This window comes from Molossus molossus, unplaced genomic scaffold, assembly GCF_014108415.1.
Source record: "Molossus molossus isolate mMolMol1 unplaced genomic scaffold, mMolMol1.p scaffold_m16_p_9, whole genome shotgun sequence".
Lineage (NCBI taxonomy): Eukaryota > Metazoa > Chordata > Mammalia > Chiroptera > Molossidae > Molossus > Molossus molossus.
The window spans coordinates 19057262-19082953 of NW_023425403.1; the positions used below are offsets into that span (position 1 = coordinate 19057262).

Below are 25692 nucleotides of genomic sequence, written 5' to 3' on the forward strand. Positions count from 1 at the left end.
GGTCTTGCTGCTAATTCCCTCCCTCCCTCCCTCCCTCCCTGTGCTTTCTTAACTCTCACCTTCTAAATAAAGCCTAACCGGGTTAACTATTTAATAGTGTAGCTTAAATACTCTTACACCCCCAGTGTTTGATTCCTTTTACATACTCTTTTCCAATAACCTTCATCACCTTTTAACTTACTATGTAAGTTATTTAAGTGTTAATTAAGTATTTGGTCAATGAAGGCATAGTTCTCTGTAGCATTATTCTGTTAAAAGTATTAAATAGTGAATAAAATTTTATGTGTTATACTTAGTAAATCGCCTGCTTGTAATGATAAGGAAAGTCACATATTTTAAAAGATTTTCATTTAAAATTGTAAAACAAAATATTGATACTTAGAAGAATATAGACTTCATTTATCCATGAAATTCAATTAAGTAGAATTTTTTTCTTTTGTAATATGACTTGTAAGTAAAGAGCATCTAAGTTTTAAAGTTCAAATGTTTTTTGTTCTTTTGCTGTTTTACGATTGTTACTAACTATAATTCATCTACTAATACACTAGTGTATAAAAATAATTATTCTTAGGAACTATATAATTACTTTTTACTTTTAGTTAACTTTTAAATCTTCTACCACAAACAATTTTCTTTGTCTTTTTGGGGGGGGGGGGTACATGCCCTTGGAGGGAACCGAACCCTGGTCTCTCTGGTCCGCGGGCTGCTGCTCCAACCACTGAGCCAAACTGGCCAGGCCTTCTTTTGTCTTTTTATCCATATCTATATATTAACAGTTTCTGCCTATAACTCTTTAGGCTTTGAAATCATTCTTACTTTTTACCAAGTGGCTTAGAGAGGCAGTTAGCCCTAGAGGAAAACCACTTAGAGATCTGAGCTTGATAATAACAACACTGGCCTTACTGAGTCCACAGAGTCAGGAGCATAAACTAAGGCACACATGAGCTTCTTGAAGAGTTTAAAAATTACTAAAAAAAAATGAAACATTTTCACCCTTTAAACTATGAAATATCATAGAGTCAAATTTTGACTTCATAATTCAGTTTAATGGATTCTTAATATAATAATGACTATTCAGGAATAAATGAGAAAGCAGTAATCTGGAGCAAATTTATTATAACAAGACTGGTATTTAAAGGAATTTATTATAATTTGAAAAGCTTTTATTATCTTGAAGTAGAGGTTATATTTAATAGGCTTTACAGTTTCAAAATATTACAAAATTATCAACATTGTGCTTTTAGGGAAAATGTTTATTTAAACTTCGGTTTGCTAGCTTGCTTGCAGACACTTGCTTTCTTTTAAAATTTTTTAAACTATGAAACATAATTTTTAATTAAAAAATCAGAGTGCTTCTGGAGAATTTATCAGAGCTGCCTTAATTAAAATGGATTATAAGGGAAAAAATCAGAGTGCTTTGGGAACAGGGAATTACTCTTAAATTGTTAAAACTCTAGAAGTTCTATGCCATGAGCACCTGTAAAATTATAATCTTGTGTGGCTGTATTTATGTCATGCATTGTTAAGTCTGAGAAAATGCATTAACTTGCTGTCCTTTCCTTGTAGGAAGATACGTTTCAGCAGTATGTGAGACCAGAGGTTAACACACAGCTGTCTGATTTCTGCATCAATCTAACTGGAATTACTCAGGTTATAATTCTAGGTTTCTTTTTAGAAGTTTGAAAGAAATTTTGAAATTGGTGATTTATTTCATAGTTTTAACAACTTAGTGTTGTAAACAGTTTAAGTTAGTATATTTTGCTTGCTTGGTAAAGATCTTTCATATTGTAGTGTTTAAGCTGAAGTGGTAGGCCGAGGCAAGCCAGGTCATGAAGAGTCTTGTGTGTCTTTTTATTCCGAAAGCCTTGGGGAGTGTTTGGAGGGTTTTAAGTACGAAAGTGGTGTGATGGGTAAGATTTACATTTTAGGAAGATGTGGTAGAAAGATGTGAGCTTCGAGATAGAGAGATTAGTGCAGAAGGCTCTGGCTTTCAGCGATAAGAGATTTCCCTTTCCTCCACTCCAGTGAGTTGGTGACCCACTGGGTTGAGGCTACAAAAAGAGAACCATTGGGGCTGATCTTAAATCTTGATTTTGATCTTAAATCTTAATTTGGGGAGGATTATGTGCTTCATTTGAAAGCAGTCCCTAATACTTGGCTATAAATAATTTTTAATTGTCTTAAAAATGAAATACTAGGTGTATCTCAGCCAAGGAAATCATGAAGAATTTAAAACATTATAGATAAGACTTATCTTTCTATTCCTTTTCTGTCATTGCTTATATCTGGGTATTTTGTAGGACTACATGTAACTCTCTGATTTTTATGTATTTTATATCCTCAGGATCAGGTAGACAGAGCTGATACCTTCCCTCAGGTACTAAAAAAAGTAATTGACTGGATGAAATTGAAGGAATTAGGAACAAAGTATAAGTATTGCATATTAACAGATGGGTAAGTAGGAAATCATCTTTTTATCTACTTTTTAAGATTAAAGATGTCCTTATTTAACTTTTATAATAACCACAGAAAATATTATTTACTAATGAAGACAATATTTTTCTTTTTGTTACCATTGAAAGCAGTGATAACAGTCTAATCTAGGACTGGAAGACTAGAGAAAGATAAATATTAATATGTAAAATTAAAACTGTTTTCATCAAGACACTTACTCAGAAAAGTCCAAACTCTTCAGTCTTGCTTTCAAGTATCTCTCATCTAATCTCACCTTACCTGTGTAGCCTAAGTCACCTGCCATTCTTTTTTATTCTAGTCCTGCTGGCCCATGAATCACATTGTTTATCCTTTTTCTGTGTACTTATTTGGGCTTTCCTCTCTATTGGAAGGCTCTCTTCCTTGACCACTTCTTTGTTATTATTCAAAGCCCACCTAATGTTTTACTCCAGACACTATAATTGACATTGATTTTTTTTTTTTCCTTGAAGTTATATAATAGCCTGTCTGATGTGTACCATTCATGTTTGGCATCTGACAATATTCTGATACTAAATTTTATGTACTTAAGACTTGTGTTTGCAAGGAGATTAAAAGTCCTTTCAGAGCAGGGACTTTTGCTACTTGGTAGGCTTTCATATAACGCTTATTGTAGTGTTGAGTTCAAAATGGATGCTCAGTGAAAGACTAACTGGGAAGATGGGTAACACCAAAATAAGCATTGTGCCAAGGCACTCCTCCATAGTGCTTTTAAGGTTCAAGGAGGAAGTTCTGATCGATTCTGTTTCAAACTACAGACAGATTGTACACCATAGCTACGATGTCACCTATATAAAGAATTTAGAGACCCTCACATACAACAAGGAAAGAGCATTGAATTTAATCACATTGTAATTGTGTTGGAAAATGGACGTTTGGGAAAATGTTGATTGACCTCTTTAGAAATCTATTGATTTCAAACACAAATGATCAATGTTAGTACTCAAGTATACAGGTGTTTCTGTTGTAACACAGTACATGCGATTCTGTAAGAACCTCATGTTCTGGGAAAGACCATTCAAAACTTGTGCCGTTTTGTAACCAGAGCACTAACAAAAACAATAATTGATACCACCAGACATAATTTGGACAGCGCAGGCAAGCATCTTGGTAGGTGGAAGTTGCCTCCAAGGATATTACAAATGCACAGAAGAAATGGAATCCTGGGGACAGGCACTTGTTTTTAATTTTCTTAAAATTTACTTGAAAGTACTCCTATTGCCAGTACAGAAGCTGAGTTGTGAGCTTTTTTTCTTTCTTGCTGAAGGTTATAAGTTTGTCTGCTATTATACTTAACTCCTTTTGGCTAGGAAAACCCATGTATGGAACCAATACACTTTCGCATTATACAGTCCATATTCTCCTATTTAACTACATAGGCTAATTAGTGTTATAAAAACATCTACCGTAGCAGAACAAATTTTATTCTGACTTCTTGATACCAGCTCTCTTTTAAGTATGTTGTTTATTTGTTTTATTTCAAAAGAAATCCTCGCAGAAACTTCCTGATGTGATAAACCTGGCATTAAAAGTCAGCTTAGCAGAATTGTTTAGAATGATGAAAAAAGACTCAACAAGATAGCGGCTTACACAGATAATCAGAACCATAAAAATAGTCAAGATATGCCTAACAAGAATTAGTTTGTGAAAAAAATTAAATATACCCAACTTTTAATTTTTTTATTTAAAGTTTGTTTTTGAATTAGTATTTTGGAGGAAGAGATTTTAATTTTCTAAGCTTGATGTTATGTGTAAGTATGAGAAAGGTGTCATGTGTAAATAAAAAAATAAATAGAATGACTTAAGAAGAACTCATATAAAAATATTGTAGCATTTATTTTATCCATTTTCCCCCCCATTTTTGATATACAAGTTCATGGGATATGAGTAAGTTCCTGAACATTCAGTGCCGGCTCAGCAGACTCAAATATCCTCCCTTTGCTAAAAAGTGGATCAATATTCGAAAATCATATGGAAACTTTTACAAGGTAAAATTTCTGTATTTTATTGATGATATACTCTTATGCTCTTGATAAGTTTATGTTTTGCATGCACATTAAATTGTGATTTACTATGTGTTTTTCACAGAAAAAGACCATATAATTGGTTGTTACTTTTCAGATTCCAAATTAGTTATATTCATCTGAGTTTAGAAAGATAAGCTGTTTTGCTCATTTAATGTTACTAAGTAGGTTAATATCTTCAATACAGGTTTGAAAATGTAAGGGTATCCAATATGTTGATTGATTGTGGAACAGTTAATCCCCATTGAATTTTAATTTTATCAAATTTAACACGTGTATAATGTAAATTTTAAAAATAATATTGTAAAACTTATAGCAGTTGGCAGTCTTATACCATGGCCCTCACCAGTACTGGTTTCTATTCTCCTGAGACAAACACTTTCAACGTTCTGAAGCTATTTCTTCTAATATTAGAACTTAATATATCTAAATTATGTGTTTATGCTATTTCTTGAATTTTAGTTTGAGATAATCTATTAAGTTCCTGCAGTGGAAGATGAAGATTTAGCTCTATTGAAAAACCACCTCTGCAGGTCCTTCTCTTCCTTGCATCTTTCTAATATAGTTACATTACCTCTGTAATTAAATCATTATTCAGTATTTAACATTCCTATGATGATGGAGAGTGTTCACAGATTTTCCTCAGATTTAATAATTGACTTCTTTAGTTTTCTTATTCTGTTCCTTTTCACTCAAACTTGTAAATCACTTCTCAGGATCTGTACTCAAAACATTCAGGTAGTCTGTCAGTTTTTGTTCTTCCTTTGAGGAATGCCTTCCTGGAGCCTTTAATCCTGTTCTAATCAGAACTATTTGTTCAGGCTTCTAAAATCACCTAGGAGATTTCCTTTTCCCTCTATCATGTGTTAGATCTGTGTCATCTTTTTTCCTTTACTATTTCATTTGGTGAAGCACATCCTAAAGTAGGTTCATGAAAAAAGTTGTTTTTATTTTAATATTTTTTCTGTGTGTGGTTTTAACATTTCTTAAAACCGAAAACTATGAATACAGAAAAGTAGAGTTTGACAGAGTGTTTTAAAGTGAAATCCCGTGTAACTTCCACTCTTATTCCCCTTCCTTCCTCCCAGGGCTCCCATAATCCATACTTCTAGTAGGATCACTTTCTTGCTTTCCTATAAAGCCTTAATATTTGTGTTTATCCTTATATCATATAGTTAGGTTTTGCCTGTTTCTGAACATGATATCATTAGTGTCATACTGGCTGTTTTGTTTATTTTGTTTTTTCCCCTTATCATTATGTTTGAGATTTATCCATGCTGTGTATATGGCTGCAGCTCATTTATTTTATTGCTGTGCAGAATCCCATTGTGTGAATATACCAGAGTTTATCTGGTGTACTTTAGCTGGCCATTTGGGTGGTTTTCAGTTTGGGGCTATTATGAACAGTGATGCTATAAACATTCTTGTGTATGTCTTCTGGTGCCTTGTGCACTAATTTCTCCAGGATATAGACCTAGAAGTGGAATTGCTGGGTCATAGGTATGTGCATCATTGGCATTACAAGATAATGCAAATAGTTTTCCAAAGGAGTTTATATCAGTCCGCACTCTCACCTGACGAATGTATGAATTGATAATTGCTCTTTGTCTTTGTCAGCATCTGGTATTACCATACATTTAAAATGTTTGTGAGTCTGGTGGATGTGTGATGCCATCTTTTTGAGGTTCTAAATTGCAGTTGCCTAATTACTTATGAGGCTGAGCGCCTTTTCCTGTGATTATTAGCCATTTGGATTTCTTTTTTTATGGAGGCCCTGTTTAAATCTCCTACCCATTTTTAAAAAATTAGTCTTTTCTTTTGTAGTGAGTAAAGAGTACAACTGTTATTCTCATTGTAAAGGTGAAGAAGCTGAGGCTTTAAGATGTATAGGTGATTCAACTATACAAACTACAAAATGTAAAACTTAAGAACTATTTTCTTTAATATGTTTCTATTGATTCTTTAGAGAGAAGGGAGGGAGAGATAGAAACATCGATGTAAGAGAGAAACATTGATCGTCTGCCTCCTGCGAGCCCTTTACTGGGGATCGAGCCTGCAGCCCGGGCATGTGTCCTGACCAGATGTAACTGGGACCTCTCAGTCCATGGAATGACGTGCAATACACTGAGCAACACTGACTGGGCAACTTAACAAATCTTTCTAATCAGGATATACTAAAGATAGAATAGTGATTCTCAAAAGTGAAATTTGGGGAGTGTGTAAGATTTTCATGTTTCAAAATGGAACAGGTATTTAAATAGGTTGAAATAGATCACGTGACATTGTTTTTCATTCTTTTTTATTGATTAGAGAGCAAGAAAGGGAACTAGATAGATAGAGAAAGAGAGAAACATCTATCAGTTACCTTCTGAATACTCCCCAACCAGAGATCAAACCCACAACCTGGGTATGTGCCCTGACGGAGAATCAAACCCATGACCCTTCTGTGCACGGGACGATGCTCCAATCAACTGAGCCACACTGGCCAGGGCATCTTTCATTTTTGATTGTTGTTATTTTTCATCATCTAGAAATGCTAAATATGTTTTGGTGTGTCTGTCTAAGGCAGCAGTTCTCAACCTGTGGGTCGTGACCCTTTGGGGGTCGAACGACCCTTTCCCAGGGTTCACCTAAGACCATCGGAAAACACATACTTCTGATGGCCTTAGGAACTGAGACACCCCTCCTCTATCTGTCTCCAGGAGGGTCCGCCCACATGCAGATACGCCCACATACAACATGAGGAACTGTTTTAAAGGGTCTCAGCATTAGGAAGGTTGAGAACCGCTAGTAAGGAGTCAGTCAAATAAAATAATGCATTACAGAAAAATATCATATGAAAAAGAATTAATTTGGGTTAAAATGGTAGAACCCTCATTTTAGAAGAACAATGCATTTCCTTTCATAAATGATTTGTTAAATTATAAAACTGCAAACGTTTTAGATGTCTTGAGGATTCCATTTGTTGAAATATACTTTAATCCAAAACACTAAAGCCCTGAAGGTTTGAGTTATTTATTTGCTTTAATTAACCAGGAGTATTTGCTGTTTTCCTAACTTTATTTAGCTATTACTGTTAATTTTCAGTTTCTTGTTTTTACTTTATAGTGACTTATAGAATGAATAAAGAATTATTTACTGTTCGTTTATTTTTCAGGTTCCTAGAAGCCAAACCAAATTGACAATAATGCTTGAAAAACTAGGAATGGATTATGATGGGCGGCCTCACAGTGGTCTTGATGACTCTAAGAACATTGCCCGAATAGCAGTTCGAATGCTTCAGGATGGATGTGAACTCCGAATCAATGAGAAAATGCATGCAGGACAGCTAATGAGTGTGTCCTCCTCATTACCAATAGAGGGTGCTCCACCTCCACAAATGCCACATTCTAGAAAATAACAGCATTTTTGCCTTTTTGCCCATGGATCATTCACTCTAACTGGAGTTGCTACAAAGAGGTAGCAGATGAATACTTATTGAACTAATCTTGCAGTGCAAAATTTAAGCACCTTAGACAAAATCTTATTACAGTTATAGGTAGATATATGTGAACAGATTCTGTGGAGAGGGCATAGGTATATTGAATTATTTGTCACCAGCACTTTTATATGAGCAGTATTTGTTACACAGTAACAGTTCCTGCTTAGAACTGAATTTTATAGTTTAAGGTGTCTAAGATGTGTTTCTTTTGGTTTTAAATGCAAAGGTTTATTGGTTCTCCCTTTGAATGTCATCTCTTATTGTTAAATCTAATGTATTTCTACATTAACATCATTAGATTAAATTATTTCTTAAATTGCAGAAAAAATTGGAAAGTGGACCTTATCTAGCCTTGGGGTCTAAGAATATTATAGTCCTATTGATTTTTGAAATTTATATGTGAAGTTCAACTGTTTGTGGTGAATTTCATAAAGTAATCGGTACACATATTTGTGTTTCTTTTAATTCATAATTGTACGACTTGTGATAGATTATAGGGTCTGGTTAAAAATTCAGTACTGATGACATTAATGGCATGTCAAGAAAATACTATTTGAAAGAACATAAGGGCTGTACCTCAGATTTTATAATACATAGATAAATCAGTGGGGTTGGGGGCTTGGCTCTCTGATTCCCCTCCTCCTTGTCACATATATCTGCCCCAATTCTTAAATCTAAGAGACCATGCTTTCACATAGGCGTAAAATTAAGGATCATTACTGAATTTTACATTTGTATTCAACATTGTGAGTGAGGTTAATAAAGTCAAGTAATGCTTTCTACCATATTTTATGTTTTTATTATTAAAAACTGATTTTGCATGGTGAGTGGCCACTAAATGTTGAACAGTTAATTTTTAATTAGGTATAAAAACAAAAATGTGTTCACAGAGTTGAGAAGTAAAACTTTTTATTTAGAAGCTAAAATACATATTTTCAGAATTACATTTTCTGTAGCTTTCATGAACAACTTCACTGGCATTGCTTCCTTTCCATGGAACAATTTCATTGAGATTGTTTGCTTCTTTTCTTTTACTTTCTAATAATAACTGTGATGCTACTTTATTTTAATGATTTATGTGTTATAATCAAATAAATTTTATAGCGGTCTTCTAACCCTGATGCATAGGATAAAAGTAGGTATTTTTCTTGGTATGAAAGCACACAGTGCTGTAGGCTTCTTACTTGAAAGAATGAATTTCTGCCCTTGGGCAGGAGTTGTAGAGTCAGCATAATAAAGAATAAGAAGTGGACAACAGAAGGCACAGGGGTACATCACGCCCTTAGACAAACTGATATGGATTATAGTAAAACATCTAGAATTTTCAGGTTTTTACAGTAAACTCTTGAGGTGAAGTGAATGCATGCTGAGATTTTAAAATCCCAAATATCACCATATAATATACCATATGATATTACTGAACGTTTTAAAGAATTTCCTTCAAATCCTTGCTGAGCTACTGTGCCAGGGCAGAGGAATAGAGAATAGCAAATTACTATTGAAACGTCGATGCCAAAGATACACTTGGCATACTCCCTAGGTGATTTCCCACATAGCCACGTTACCGTAGGACTCAAATTCATGCCATGGTAAAACTAATTCTCTCTCACCAGCTCCCAGGGTTGCTCATCAATAGCTGAAACTACAAGTGGGAAATCTGAGAATGGCAAAGAAATACTACATTGTCCTCCTGTTTTGTTTCTTTTTAAGTCAAGCTGCTAATTTCTTTTTTTTGTGGTACATGCCCCTAGCGGGAACCGAACGTGAGACTCTGGTCCACAGGCTGACGCTCAGCCACTAAGCCAAACTGGCCAGGGCAAGCTGCTGATTTCTTTGCCTGTTTTTCTTGCCAAGTACTCAAGTACTAAGAAGCTCATTTTGTATTTATTGTTAAGGTCTTCAACATTATAAGCTCTCAGTATTCTTTGGCGCAACCCAATATTTTATCTGGTGATGCTTTATTGTCCTAACTCACTTTTTTAGATTTTATGGAGAAATAATTGACAAATATAATTTTATATATTTGAAATGTAAATGTGATAATTTGATATCTATTGTAAAAGGATCACCAAGATCAAAATAGTTAACATATCACCTCATGTTGTTAACTCCTTTTTTTTTTATCCTCACCAGAGGACACTTTTCCATTTTTTGTTCAGGTAGAATGGGAGGGAGAGAGAGGGAGAGAGAGAGAGAAACATCGATGTGAAAGGGACACATCAAGTGGCTGCCACCCGCACCACCAGCCAGGGCCTATATATACATACACACACACACACACACACACACACACACACCATTTTTGTTTGTTTCAAGATATTTTTTGAGTTCCCTTTTGATTTCTTTGATGCATTGGTTGCTCAGAAGTGTATTATTTAATTTCTACATATTTGTGAGCTTTTCAGCTTTCCTCCTGTTATTGACTTCTAGTTTCATACTATTGTGGTTGGGAAAGAAGCTTGATATAACTTCAGTCTTAAATTTGTTGAGACTTATTTGGTGATTTAACATATGATCTATCCTGGAGAATGTTCTCTGTGTGCTTGAGAAGAATGTGTATTTTGTTGCTGTTAGATAATATGTTCTGTATATGTCTCTTAGGTTTATTTGATTTAGAGTGTTATTCAAGTCTATTATTTCCTTACTGATTTTCTGTCTGGATGATTTATCCATTGTTGAAAGTGGGGTATTGAAGGTCTCTACTATTATTGCTCTACTGTCTATTTTTGTCTTCAGATCTTTTAATAATTGTTTAATATATTTAGTTGCTCTGATGTTGGGTACATATATATTTATATTTATTACATGCTAATGTTTTTATATTATATGCTCTTGATGAATTCACCTCTTTATCATTTTATAATGACCTTCGTTGTCTCTTGTTAAGTTTTTGCGTTCAAGTCTATTTTGTGTGTTATAAGTATAGCAACCACTGCTCTCTTTTGCTTTCCATTTGCATGGACTATCTTTTTCCATCCCTTTACTTTTAGCCTATGAGTGTCCTTTAAGTTAGTCTCTTGTGGGAAGCATATAGTTAGTTAGGTCTTGTTTGAATGTTCAGTCACTTTGCCTTTTAATTGGAGAATTTAAAACATTGGCATTTATAGTAATTTTTGATAGGTAAGGACTTATTATCTCTTTTGTTAATTGCTTTCTGTTTTGTAGTTCTTTTTCTTCCTCTCTTCATGAGTTGATGACTTTTTGTAGTGGTATGCTTTTCTTCTTTTCTCTCTATCATTTGTGTGGTTTTTTTTTTTACAGTTTTTTGCCTTTTGATTACCATGAGGCTTTCATAATACACCTTCATGGTACATCTTGTAGTTATAAAAGTTTATTTTAAGCAAGCTGGTTGAATTTATGGGTGCAGAACTTGTGGATTTGGAGAGCTGACTGTATAGTTTCACTTGATGGTGTCCCATAATTCATGTGAGCTTTCTTTAATCTTTTTAATTCTAATTTCTTTTTTATCCTCTGGATGATACTAAGAGATCTGTCTTCAATTTCATAGATATTTTCTTCTGCTGATTTTGCCTGCTGTTGAAGCTCTCTATTGCATTTTTTTCCCCCATTTTTTTTTTTTTAAATTGTATTCTACAACTAAAATTACTGTCTGGTTCTTTTTTATGATTCCTGTCTTTTTGTTGAGTATCTTGTTTTGTTCATGCATTATTTTCCTGAGTTCATTGAGTTGTCTGTCTATGTTCACTTGAATCTTGCTGAGCTTCCTTAAAATGATTATTTTGAATTCTTTCTCAGGTAACTCACAGATCTTCATTTGGGGATGGGGACCAGTTACTAGCAAATTATTGTGTTCCTTTGGTGGTGTCATGTTTTTTTTTTTTTACTTTTTCACTTTTCTAATGGCTTTGCTCTAATGTCTGTGTATTTAAGGGAGCAGTTACCTCGTCCAGCCTTTTTGGCCTGGCTTAGGTGGGAAAGATTTTCACCTCAAGGTGGCTGTGAGGTCACCAGCTGGGTGGATTTCTATGCCCTTGGTTCCTAGGAGAGCATAGTGGTCTAGTCTCCTTGCATCTCTGTTGGCTGAGGTCAACACTGGGGCAGACTGTGGCGAAGACTATAAAGGTCCTGAGGTAGCAGTGCTAGCTTTGGCTTTTGGGATCCTCAGAGGCGAAGGCTGCTGGGTCCTCCATCCTCCATTTTTTGTCCATGGAATAAAGTTGTAGACGAGGGGATCCTTCTTGGCACTTGGCCATGCATGCTGGCTCTTAGAGCTGTAGGGAACAGAGTCCTGGAATCAGCTGCACATGAAACTACCACTGTGCCTGGGTCTTTGAGCACAGATACACTTATGGCGTCACTGGCACTGGTGTCTAAGGTGTGGGCATTTGCTTATTTTTGGAACCAGGATCTGGGTCTCTGGAGCCCATCATAGTGACTTGGATGGGGTGGGACAGAGGGAGATACAGCAGCAACAGCAGCGCATGTCCTGGGATGACAGCACGCAATGGTGACTTGGACCGAGGGAGCAGAGTGCAGTAGCAGCACAGCCTGGGGATGGTGGGTTAGAGTCCCAACTTTGGCTGCAGGGGGCAATCTAAAAATAGCAGCACATCCCTTCCTGGTGGAGGCTCATGAAAGCCACATGATCCATCACCATGTATTAGACCTTTGCCTATGAGAGTTTGGGTGGCAAATACACAGTGCAATTTACAAATGATGTATTATAGAATTGTATACTTGCAATCTATATAATTTTATTAACCAGTGTCACCCCAATAAATTTAATAAAATAAACAAGAAAAGCCACATGTTGGGGCCTAGGGGGAACGTTGCAGAGCACAACAGCCCTGGTCCTATATATGGCAAGGCACTGTGGCATCCCGAACTCAGAGAGTGGGTCTAGCAGCAATTCCTAGATAGCTTGAGACTTGGGAACAGGTCTCACCTTAGCGACAGGGCTAGGCCTGAGGAGGAGATGCAGTGGCAGGGGCTCTGGGCAGTTCTCAGCAGGGTTCGGCATTGGTGAAGACTTGGGGGTCCTCACTAGCAAAGGCTGCAAATGTCCACAGCAGCGAGGCATGCTGGGGTTCTGCTCTCACCTTTCCCCCATGGGGTGAAATTTCTCTGAGGGGATCCCTCCTGCTGCCAAGCTGCTCTGGACTGGGAAATGAGGTGATGCAGCTAAAATGGTTCCTGCACTTTCCATGCGCCGTCCTCGGCTTTTGAGCTCTGCTGGGCTTTTCATGCTCCATTATAATCCAGAGCTTTCTCTGTGCTAGGAAAACATAGCTTTCCCTGCTTTTGTTAGTTTGTAGTTGCCTGTTTATTGTTTTTGTGGGAGAGATGAGCACTGAACCACCTAGCCCTTCATCTTGCTGACCTCACCCTCCTCTGAACTCATTTTAAATTGCTTTGTTGAGTCTCTGCTCTTCCCTCCAGTTTGGTATAGCTTGTGTTAAGTGGACTTTTTATTGGATTTTGCTGAGATTGCCAGTCATGCCTGTTCTGATGAGATGAAATTAGACATTGGGAATACTGCTCTCCACCTTTTGAGTTTTGTTGTGTTTCGTTGTCTTTACGGTGTTCAGTAATGCTGATTCTTGCAAGCAAAATGCTTGAGAGATGAATGCCATTTAGTATTTTAGAAAAATTAACAATATTAATAATTTATTCTTGTCAGTTTTTAATTAATATTGTAATATATACTATATACAATAATGATATTAATATTTATTATTTTAAAAAACCTTTTGCTCTTTAACTATTAGCAGTGTTAATTCTTTGCTCTCTCCTTTCCACTTGTTCTGATATATTGACATACTAGGTTTCTGTTGTATTATTTCAGATCCACAGTCTTTAAAAACAAATGAAGTATATACCAGAGCACTGTATTTTGTCCATGTTTTGTTTTGTGTTCTTTTAGATAAAATACTTCAAAACATTTGCTGTAAAAAAAAAAAATCTTTTTTTGAAGTGTCTTTTTTTGGCCTAAAAATAGACCTGTTTAACCTGCCTCTTAGAGACAAATTTCTGCCTGTATTGAAATGAAAAACCATAGGAGTCACTGTCAAGTTATTGATTAAAAGGGATATGATATTATTGAAGACTAGTTTATGGTTATTTATTTATTTATTTATTATATCCTCACCTGAGGACATTTTTGCATTTATCTTCAGATAAAGTGGGAAGGAGAGAGGGAGGAAGAGAGAGAGAAACATTGATGTGAGAGAGACACATCGACTGGCTGCCACCCACACAACCCCACGGGGCCGGGGACAAACTGAAACCAAGGTATGTGCCCTTAGCGGGAACCGGACCCGGGACTCTCTGGTCCGCGGGCTGATGCTCTAACCGCTGAGCCAAACCGGCCAAGGCAATGGTCATTTTTAAAAATGGTACCAATGGCCTTGCTCTCTTTAGTACATCATCATAAATATTATCCCCATGATCATGCAAAACAGAGTATTTTGGAGGAGAGGAAGAGAGCTGGTAGTAATATTGAGGATGGGAAAAAGCTGGGTGGTCGGGATAATTGTGTGTTTGGCGTAGGCTGTAGGTGGGGTCACCAGAGCAACCACCTGCCTCTTTTATGAGTATCCTGTATATGCTGCAAAAGCCTGACTAGATAGATTGTATTTTGAAGGAAAACTTTCAGTATCTAAGCTACTGTGAAGTATAAATTCTTTGAGAGCAGGGACTGTGACTTCTCCACCTTTGATTCCAATGGTGTGTGATTCCAGAAGTGCATTGCACATAGTTAGGTTCACTGTTGATGAATGACAATTTAAAATATCTTTTTAAAAATGTATACTTAGATGTTTCCTTTGTTCTGCAGCATGAGTCAATTTCCTGTCCCCGCCAAACTTCCAAGGCCCATAAACTTGTTAATCTAGAGCAAGGGTTGGCAAACTACCTCCCATGGGCCAAGTCTGGCCTGCTGACTGTTTTTGTATGGCCTACAAACTATGGTTTTTACTTTTTTAAGTGGTTGAAAAAAATTAAGGTATAATAATAATATAGGTATCCTTTGCTTTCTGAAAGTCCACATTATACCACTTCACTTTTATAGAAGACCTACATTAATACCTGTTTTCACTGATTGAAAGAAATCCAAAGATTTTAGCTTTTACCAAAAAAAGCCGCTACCATACTTTGGTAAAAGTGAAGTGGCGTCATGTGAATTTTCAGAAAGTTGGTATACTCCTCGCTTGATGCCATTTCAGTATATGACAGGGGTCGCAGGAATGCTGTGCTTGAGCATAGGGGACATCTATACTTTGTGACACAGAAATGATACGAAATTAAATTTGTTTTTTTTCTTAATTTTTTTCTTTATTGATTTTAGAGAGAGGAAGGGAGAGGGAGAGAGAGAAACATTGGTGAGAGAGAACATTGATGGCCACCTCCTACGTGCCCCCCACTGGGGATTTGGTCCACAGCCTGGGCATGTGCCCTGATGGGGAATCGAACTGGCGACCTCAGTGCTCAACCACTGAGCCACGCCAGCCGGGCTAAATTTCAGTTTTTATAAACAAATTCTTACTGGAACACAGCGTCTGTGCTCATTTGCTCGCATGTTGTCTCTGGCTGCTCTGTGCTGCAATAGCAGAGTTGAGTAGCTGCAACAGAGACTGTGGCCACCAAGGCCGAAAATATCAGGCTCACCCTTTGGAGAAGAGGTTGTCCTCCCCTGCTGCCTCCTTGACCTAGAGCAATATAAAGGTTCCATCAATAAATACATCAACTGTAGTAAGGGTGCTAAGGTACAGTAAGAATTTTACCTAACATCGGATCCTACAGGATTATCTCCATTTTACAGATGGAAAGATTGAGGTACAGAGAGGTTAGCTTGCCAGAGTTTAAGTAGTGGGAGTTTCAAACATAGGCATTCTGACTTGAGCCTTGCACTTTTACCCTTTACTATGCCACCTCCCCTGGATAGACTTCAGCTCATTTGATATTCTATGAACAGATAGGTTGTCCTACATAGTCTGAACATTTTCCTGCTCCACTTGAGACATTTCCAATGTCTGATTGATTGTGCTAAATGTTGCATATCAGGAAATAATTTGACGTTATTCTTTGAATGGAACAAACATACAAATACTATTAACTTCAGAGCTAACAAGCCTACAAGGCTTGTTGGACAGAGGGGTCAGTGGGAAAGGAAAAGGATTTATGTTTAAAATGTTCCCCAGCATGCTGGAGGTGAGGACTGCAATGGGTCTGTAATGAGACGGAGGTCAAGGACTTAAGCTTGGCTGATGAGAGGCTGAGGGGTAGAGGTGATTGTTTTTGTGGATTGTGCAGCAAGACTTGAGTAAGAGAGGCTGATGAGTCTGAGGCGTTACCTAGATCTGTTTTTGTACTTGTAAATGAGTATTCTCAAGGAAAATGTCCTTATATTTATTTAGAGTGAATACTGAGAAATTGTGGATATAGTGTGATCAATGGCAAGTTTAGAATACTAATTCTTTTTTCTCTGTATTGAGTAAGAGAACAAAATAGGAGAAAATGTATGATTTTCTGTATAGTTGGTGATGTCCGACGAGTTGGAGATTGAGCCTTCCCCTTCACATGTCCATTCGTGCTTGCTGACCCTGCTTCTTCAACATACACCTGCTTTCCTTTGGATTTATTGTCAGTGGGACTATCATCATCATAGTCACATAGGCTTGAAACCTGGGGATTACTTGTAGTTCCCCCTCTGCCATTAGCACACTGTCCTTTGATTATTTTTCATTCATACAACCCTTGCCACAGGCTGCTGCCATCCTAGCTACCCAGACTGTTGCTAAAATATAACTGACTCATCTCTCTCTCTCGCTGTCTTTTCCTGTAGATGATTGTCATTAAAAGCAACAAAAACTTCCTCAAATATTGCATATTAATCTCAGAAACCTTAACATTTCTCGTAGGACAACACACAGCTCTCCTTTGGCATTTAAGATCCTCCACAGCCTGGTTTCTGTCTACCTTCCAAGTTTTATAGCAGCCATCTGCTCTGTACTCGTCACCATTCCTGTCACCTTCATACCTGCATCACACCTACACCATCCTCCTGTCTCCAGCAAATCAGCCCATCAGTGTCATTGTCTTGATTCTGATTTTTTTGAAGACCTACTTTGACTCCTGCCTTCTCCTTCCCAGACTACCCTGACCTTTGGCAATAACTCCATTTGTTCATTACATTTTTTGTTATACTCACGGGACCCTTAGTTTGTACTGCACAGATTTGCTTTATCTCCATGTTTTTTTCTGTTTCTCCAGTGAAACTGCAAATTCCTCAAGTGAGGGCTCTTACATGTTGTGTCCCTAGAACCTAACACATAAGGGATGCTCAGTTAAAAATTATGAATGGTGGTAAATATATATTCCAAGAGATCAGTACCTTTTCCTGAAATTGCAAAGGGTAGAGTGAGCTTAAGTCTGAACTACTCTCATAAAGGAGTTGCTGCTGAGGTAGAGTTAGAGGTATGAGCTGGCCCCTTCCCTCTAACTGCACCATAAATACATTTTTAGAGCCTCCAACTCAATAGCAGAAATGCTTAATTAATCCTGTCCATGCTTGGCTTTCCCTCTAGGGGCCAGAAAAAGCAAACAAATGTTAAGCTCTCCTTCCTACTTGTGCAGTCTATGCACTGCTGATAAAAAAAAAATTTGCTCCAAGTACATTTGGCCTTGAGAAGGGTCATTGCTTAACCTTTCCTCTTTCTAGAGCAGTGATTTTTAAACTTTTTTGTGCAAGTACTCCCTTGTACAAATAGTTGTAAAAGGGAAATCTGTTTCTTTGCACATTTAAAACTGTTTATAAGTTTAAATACTGGCAACGGATATAATATCCAGCATAGGATAAATACTGACATTTTAAAACAAAGTGTTCATTACTTTTTCACATATATCCAGTGGAGTCCTAATACCATCAACCATATAGCAAATATGTAAAGATATTTAAAATTTTACATTTCCTTTTTCTCTTTGAACTTATATTTTTATTGTAATTTTTCCACAAGATTTTATCCTAATAGAATATAATACCTAGATGGGACCCAAAAAATTGAATTGTGAAAATATAGTCATTATTGCAATAATAATCATTTTAAAAATGTACGTTTTAGTCTGTACTGTCACAGAAAGGACAAATGTCACGGTAGTGTAACTTACTGTACAAACTGACTGTACATTAGACGGAGAAAGGCCCCCGGTGATCACAAGGCAGTCACTTTCTAATCACCACTAATATCACATGCCTTCCCCTGAGAAACTTACAATGGTGGGAATAGGGGCCTGAGCTGGAGGATGGGGACTAATTCCACTGGACCAGGTTTTCATATTGGTGGAGTTTGATGTCATAGGATTCACTATACATTTTTATACCTGAAAGTCATATTGATTATTCTCATACATTTTTGCAACAAAAATAAATATGTTTAAAGTTTTAAATTTATTGTCACGTTAAGGCTGTACTAAATTTCTCCTATATTGACTTATTAAAGTTATTTTACGTAATTGGTCAAATATAACTATATTAAAAATTTTGATACTAAATGAAATATAAAATTTGAGCAAAAAAGAAAAACAAAGAACTGATGGATGCAGACAACAGGGTGGTGATCGCCTGGGAGAGGGCGGGGGGCAGTGGAAGAGGGGGTGAATGGTGATGGAAGGAGACTTGACTTGGGGTTGTGAACACACAGTACAATGTACAGATGATGTGTTGTAGAATTGTGCACCTGAAACCATAATAATTTTATTAACCGTTGTCACCCCAATAAATTCAATAAAAAGGAAAAAAGTCCCCTTTTAAATATTTTTAAAATTTATTTTATTTATTAATTTTGTTATGTTTCTCCTTTTTCCCCCATTAACACCCTCCTCCCCTTCCTCCCTGCCCTGTCCCCAGCTTTGTTGTCCATGTCCATTGGTCATGAATACATGCATATAAATTCTGTGGTTTATCTCCCTGCCCCCCAACCCCCTCTTCTAGGGATTGTCAGTCTGTACCCCACTTCCACGTTTCTGGGACTACCCTGTTTTTCAGACTGTTATGTTCATTATATTCTACAGATAAGTGAGATCATGTGACATTTGTCTTTCTCTGCTTGGCTTGTTTCGCTTAGGATAATATATTCTAGGTTCCTCCATGTCATCTCAAAGGATAAATCTTTCTTACAGCTGCATAGTACTCCATTGTGTATATGTACCACAGCTTTTTTATCCATTCGTCTACTGATGAACACTTGGGCTGTTTCCAGATCTTAGCTATTGTAAATAGTGCTGTTATGAACATGAGGGAACATGAATATATATTCTTTCTGATTGGTGTTTCAGGCTTCTTAGGGTATATTCCTAGAAGTGGGATCACTAGGTCAAATGGCAATTTAAGTATTTGAGGTAACACCATATTGTTTTCCATAGTGGCTGCACCAGTCTGCATTCTCACCAGCAGTGTACTAGAGTCCCCTTTTCTCCACACCCTCGCCAACACTTATTTGATGACTTGTTGATGGCAGCCATTCTGACAGGTGTGTGGTGATACCTCATTGTTGCTTTAATTTGCATCTCTGATGATTAGTGATGTTGAGCATTTCTTCATATGTTTCTTAGCCATTTGTATATCCTGTTTAGAGAGGTGTCTATTTAGCTCCTCTGCCCATTTTGTAATAGGATTCTTTGTCTACCTTTGTTGAGTTGTATGAGTATATATTTTGGAAATTAACCCCTTATCTGATGTATCATTGGCAATTATGTTCTCCCATACAGTGGGTTGCCTTTCCATTTTGGTGGTTGTTTCTTTTGCTGTGCAGAAGCTTTTTAGTTTGATGTAGTCCCATGTGTTCATTTTGTTCCTTTGTTTCTGTTGCCTTAGCTGATATATCAGTGAAAATTCTGCTGCATATGATGTCTGAAATTTTGTTGCTTATATTTCTAGGATTTTTGTGGATTCACGAGTCACATGTAAGTCTTTAATCCATTTTGAGTTTATTCTTGTGTATGGTGTAAGTTGATGGTCTAGTTTCATTTTCTTGCATGTAGCTGTCCAATTTACCCAACACCATTTATTAAAGAGGCTGTCTTTACTCCACTGTATGCTCTTGCCACCTTTGTCAAATATTAATTGAGCGTATTGCCTTGGGTCCATTTCTGGGTTTTCAGTTCTGTTCCACTGGTCTATATGTCTGTTCTTGTGCCAGTACCAGGCTGTTTTGATTACAGTAGCTTTGTAGTATAACCTGATATCCAGTATTGTGATCCCTCCTACTTTGTCCTTTTTCAAGATTGCTGTGACAATTCGAGGTCTTTTTTGGTTCCATATGAACTTTTGAAGTATTTGTTCTAGTTCTGTGAAGTATGTCATTGGTATTTTGATGGGGATTGCATTGAATCTATAGATTGCTTTGGGTAGTATGAACATTTTAATGATGTTAGTTCTTCCAATCCATGAACAAGGTATGTGCTTCCACTTTTTTGTATCATCCTCTATTTCTTTTTTTAATGTCCTGTAGTTTTCTACAAATAGGTCCTTTATTTCTTTGGTTAAGTTTATTCCTAGGTATCTTAATTTTTTTGCTGCAATGGTAAATGGGATTGTTTTCTTAGTTTCTCTTTCTGTGAGTTCATCATTGGTGTGTAAGAATGCCGTCAATTTCTTGACATAAATTTTGTATTCTACTTTGCCAAATTTATTAAGTCTAGTAGATTTTCGATGAAGTCTTTAGGGTTTTATATGTATAATATCATGTCATCTGTGAATAATGACAGTTTCACTTTCTCCTTTCCAATTTGGATCCCTTTTATTTATTTATTTTATTTTATTTTTTATCCTCACTCGAGGATATTTTTCCATTTTTTGTACAGATAGAGTGGGAGGGAGAGAGAGAGAGAGAAACATCGACGTGAAGGGACACATCGAGTGGCTGCCACCCGCATGACCAACCAGGGCCGGGGACAAACTGCAACCGAAGTATGTGCCCTTAGCGGGAACCGAACCCGGGTCTCTCCGGACCACAGGCCGACGCTCTAACCGCTGAGCCAAACTGGCCAGGGCTGGATCCCTTTTATTTTTTCTTCATGTCTGATTGCTGTGGCTAAGACTTCCAGCACTACGTTAAATAAGAGTGGCGAAAGTGGGCATCCTTGTATTGTTCCTGTTCTTAAAGGAAATGCTTTTAGTTTTTGTGCATTGAGTATGATGTTGCCTGTAGGTCTTTCATATATGGCCTTTATTATGTCAAGATATGATCCCTTTATTCCCAAATTGCTGAGTGTTTTTATCAGAAATGGGTGCTGGATTTTGTCTAATGCTTTTTCAGCATCTATTGTTATGATCATGTGGTTTTTATTCATTTTGTTTATGTGGCGTATCACATTTATTGATTTGTCAATATTGTACCAGCCTTGCATCCCTGGGATGAATCCCACTTGGTCATGGTGAATAATTTTTTGATGTATTGCTGGATCCAATTTGCTAGTATTTTGTTCAGGATTTTGGCGTCTATGTTCATCAGGAATATTGACCTGTAGTTTTCTTTCTTTGTAGTGTCTTTTTCTGGTTTTGGAATCAGAATTATACTGGCATCATAAAATGAGTTTGGAAGTCTTCCTTCTTGAATTTTTTGAAATAGTTTGAGGAGAATGGGTGTTAGTTCTTATTTGAATGTTTAGTAAAACTCCCCCATGAAGCTGTGTGGGCCTGGGCTTTTGTTTGTTGGGAGAGTCTTGATTACATCTTCATTTTCTATCGTTGTTCTTGGACTGTTCAAGTTTTCTATTTTCCAGTTCAGTTTTGGGAGACTGTGTGTTACTAGAAATTTGTCCACTTTTCTTAGATTGTCCAATTTGTTGCCGTATAATTGTTCATAATATTTGTTAGCAATCCTTTGTATTTCTGTGGTGTCAGTTGTTACTTCTCCTCTTTCATTTCTGATTTTGTGTATTTGGGTTCTCTCTTTTTGTTTCTTGGTGAGTCTAGCTAAGGGTCCATCAATCCTGTTTATCTTTTCAAAAAAACCAGTTCTTTGTTTCATTGATCCTTTGAATTGTTTTTTGGTCTCCATGTCATTTATTTCTGCTCTGATATTTACTATTTCCTTTTTTCTACTTGCTCTGGCATTTTCTTTTTGTTTGCTTTCTAGTTCTTTAAGTTGTGAGGTTAAATAGTCAATTAGTAACTTTACTTGTTTCTTGAGGTAGGCCTGTAGTGCTATGAACTTCCCTCTCAGAACTGCTTTCATTGCGTCCCATAGATTTTGTGTTCATTTTCATTGGTTTCCAGGAAGTTTTTAATTTCTTCCTTGATCTCCATGGTAACCCATTCATTGTTCAATAACATGCTATTTAGCCTCCACGTTTTCAAGTGTCTTTGCATGTTCTTGTTGCAATTGATTTTTAGTTTCATGCCATTGTAATCTGAGAAGATGCTTGATAGGATTTCAGTCTTTTTGAACTTGTGGAGACTTAGTTTGTGCCCTAACCTGTGGCCTATCTTTGAGAATGTCCCATGTTCACTTGAGAAGAATGTAAATTCTGCAGTTTTGGGGTGTAATTCTCTGTAGATATCTATTAAATCCTTTTGATCTTGCGCTTTATTTAGAGTCTGTTTCCTTGTTAATTTTTTGTCTAGATGATCTATCCTGTGGTGTCAGTGGGGTGTTGAAGTCCCCTGCTATGATAGTATTGCTATCGATTTCTCCTTTGAAATCCTCAAGAAGATTTTTAATATATTTTGGTGCTCCTATATTGGGTGTGTATATGTTTACTAATGTTATATCTTCTTGTTGGATAGATCCTTTCAATATTATGTAGTGACCTTCTTTGTCTCCACTTATGGCCTTCATTTTGAAATCTCGTTTATCAGATAAGAGTATTGCTACTCCAGCTTTTTTTTTTCCTTTCCGCTTGCTTGGAAGATATTTTTCCTTCACTTTCAACCTATGTGAGTCTTTTGTTGTAAGGTGGGTTTCTTGTAAACAACATATATTTTGAGTCATGCTTTCTTATCCAGTCAGCTACTCTTGTCTTTCTATTGGAGCATTCAAACCATTTACATTTAAGGTGATTATTGATATGTACTTATTTATTGCCATTTTTGTTTAGTGTGGTTATATATATCTTCCTATTTTTTCTACTAATTACAGCAGTCCTTTTACCATTTCTTGCAGGCTGGTTTGGTGCTAATATATTTCCTTAGCTTTTTTTTTTTTTTTGTCTGGGAAACTCTTTTTATTTGACCTTCTATTTTTATGATAGCCTTGCTGGGTAGAGTAGTCTTGGATTCAGATCCTTGTTTTTCATGACCTTGATTACTTCATGCCATTCCCTTCTGGCCGGTAGTGTTTCTTTTGAGAAGTCAGCTGATAGCCTTATGGGGGTTCCTTTGTAGGTAACTTGTTGCTTATCTCTTGCTACCTTTAGGATTCTCTGTCTTTAATTTTTGGTATTTTAATTATTATGTGTATTGGTGTGGGCCTGTTTGGGTTCTTACTTGGGGCTCTCTGTGCTTCTTGAACTTGAATGCCTTCTTTCTTCACCAAATTCGGAAAGTTTTCTGTCACTGTTTCTTCAAATATATTCTCTAACCCTTGTTCATTTTCTTCTTCTTTGGGGACTCTTATTATGTGAATGTTATTATGTTTCTAGTTGTCCCACAGTTCTCTTGAGCTGCCTTCCTGTTTTTTTATTGTTTTTTTTTTTTTGGTTTTCTGATTGGTTGATTTTTTTCTACCCTGTCTTCTGATTCACTGATTCAGTCCTCAGCTTTCTCTGCTCTATTGGTTAGTCCTCCCAATGTGTTATTTCTGCTGTGTCATTCTTCATTTCTACTTTGTTGGTTTTCAGTGTTTCTATATCTTTACTCATGGTGTTGATGTCCTTACTCATGCTGTTGAGCTCCCTCAAGATCATGGCTCTGAACTGTACCTCTGATAACTTGCTTAATTGCGTTTCATTTAACTTATCTTCGATAGAGTTCTCTTGTTCTTTCATTTGGGATTTGTTTCTTTGTATCACCATTTTGGCTATCTCAATGGGTTTTGGAGCCTGCCAAATTTTCCCTGTGGGTATTGGTGTTCTGCTGTTTGTGGCTCCCTCTAGTGGGTTTGGATGTGCATAAGAGGGCCCATGTTAAACACCACTGTCAACCCTTATTTTCCTGGGTAGATTTGCAAGCCCAGAAATGGTTCAGTTATCCTCTAGCTTTTTGCCTAGAGGCTATTCGTCTCAGTACTCAGGGACTTGGAATGTAGCCCTGCTGTTCTGCACAAGAGGATTTCCAGAGGGTGGGATAGATGCTGGTTATTAATAAGCCTCAATTTGCATTTATTTGCCTCACCTGGAAGGAGCTGAATCTCTGAGGGCGGGGCTGCTGCTTTTCCCCACAGCTTTGGGAAGGAGCAAGCTGGCCACTGTTCTTTGTGAAGAAACTGGGTTAATCTTTTGTAGGGGGAGTGTTAAACAAACGAACCTGCATTAGTGTCAGAGAGTATATCTGTCAGCCAGCCAACACCCAGCCTCTTGAGTTCCCTTTATCTGATAATGTCAAGAAACCTGGATTAGCATTCTTCCCACCTCAGTCTAGTGCTTGTTCAGCCCCGAGCCACGCAGAAACTGCCCGCGTGCTGGTGTCATGTTAGGAAACACATCTCAGTGCGGACAGCTGAAACCCAATCGCTCGCTCTGCTGAGTGTCCCAGCGATTGCCCAGCACTTCTGCGGGCCTGCGCCAGAGGGATAAAGAACACCATGATCACGGCTTTTTGTTCATTCTGTGTGTACAGGGAGAAGAATGTGGGAACTTCAAACAAGAACTTGACGATGATTCGAGAAATTCAAGAAAGACGGAAAATATAATAAATAGGCCTTACATCAAATCACTTGCTTTAAATCCCACAGTCCTTCTACAGGTAACTTGCTTCCGTTCTCCCCATTAGTGTTTGGGGAGGAGAGAAGGAAGGGGAGCTTTTGAAAATTAGATGTAATAAAGTTCCAACTCAACAATTTAAACCATTCTTGTAAGTGATTTTCTTTTGCTCAACTATATAGATTAATGGGGTGCAATAAGAATCGTATGCTGTTTTAGATACCACAGTTCTTTATTCTGGAGAAGGGTTATTCATCCATTCAGAGATCACTCTACTACAACATTTTTTATGGCTTGCTCAGTAAAGTCATTATTCCAAGGCTCTATTTGACTGTCAGGTTGGGGAGAAAATTTACTACTGCTGTTCAAGGTAGAAGGGAATAGAATACGGTAAGCATTAGGGACTTCTCAGGGCCGAGAGGAATCTCTGTAGAGAGAAGAGGAACTTGGGGACTGTGTCACCAGAATGCCACAGCCAGTGTACATTCCCATAAGTTCGAATCCTGGGTTCTCTTTTCTTTCTGTGACACATTAGATAGATACTATCATTTCCCTGCAAATGGTTCCTAAAATCTACTGACTGGACCTCTCTTTAGAGTTTCAGAACTTCTTCTCTACCAGCTTTCTGGATGTTCTCTGAGTGTTACCAGCATTTAGAGTTGATAGGTTAGGAAACAAACACATGGTTATTCCCTCCCCCATCCCTGCTCCCAGCCTGTGCTCTGTCACCTGCTCATCACTCACATTCACAACCTGTGGCAAAGCTGCCAGTTCCCTGTTCTTTATACTTGTGAGGGAGCATCAGTTGTCCACTGCAGGCTGCTGGGGCTTTCTGCCCTTGGAGGAAGCCTCGAAGTATTTACCCTTTGCACCTGG

The 25692-nt window shown here is 37.2% G+C and overlaps 1 protein-coding gene across 3 annotated transcripts in view; it reads left to right on the forward strand.

Moving 5' to 3' along the window:
* ERI1 (exoribonuclease 1) overlaps positions 1–24859 on the forward strand; it is a 35877-nt gene extending 11018 nt beyond the window's left edge. For all 3 annotated transcript variants that reach the window (XM_036250330.1, XM_036250332.1, XM_036250331.1), the window contains exons 4-8: positions 1567–1650; positions 2345–2454; positions 4367–4481; positions 7675–7976; positions 24734–24859. In XM_036250330.1, coding sequence (XP_036106223.1) covers positions 1567–1650; positions 2345–2454; positions 4367–4481; positions 7675–7917 — 552 coding nt within the window. In that variant the 3' untranslated portion in view covers positions 7918–7976; positions 24734–24859. The remainder of the gene's footprint in view (positions 1–1566; positions 1651–2344; positions 2455–4366; positions 4482–7674; positions 7977–24733) is intronic.
* Positions 24860–25692: the final 833 nt, after the last annotated feature.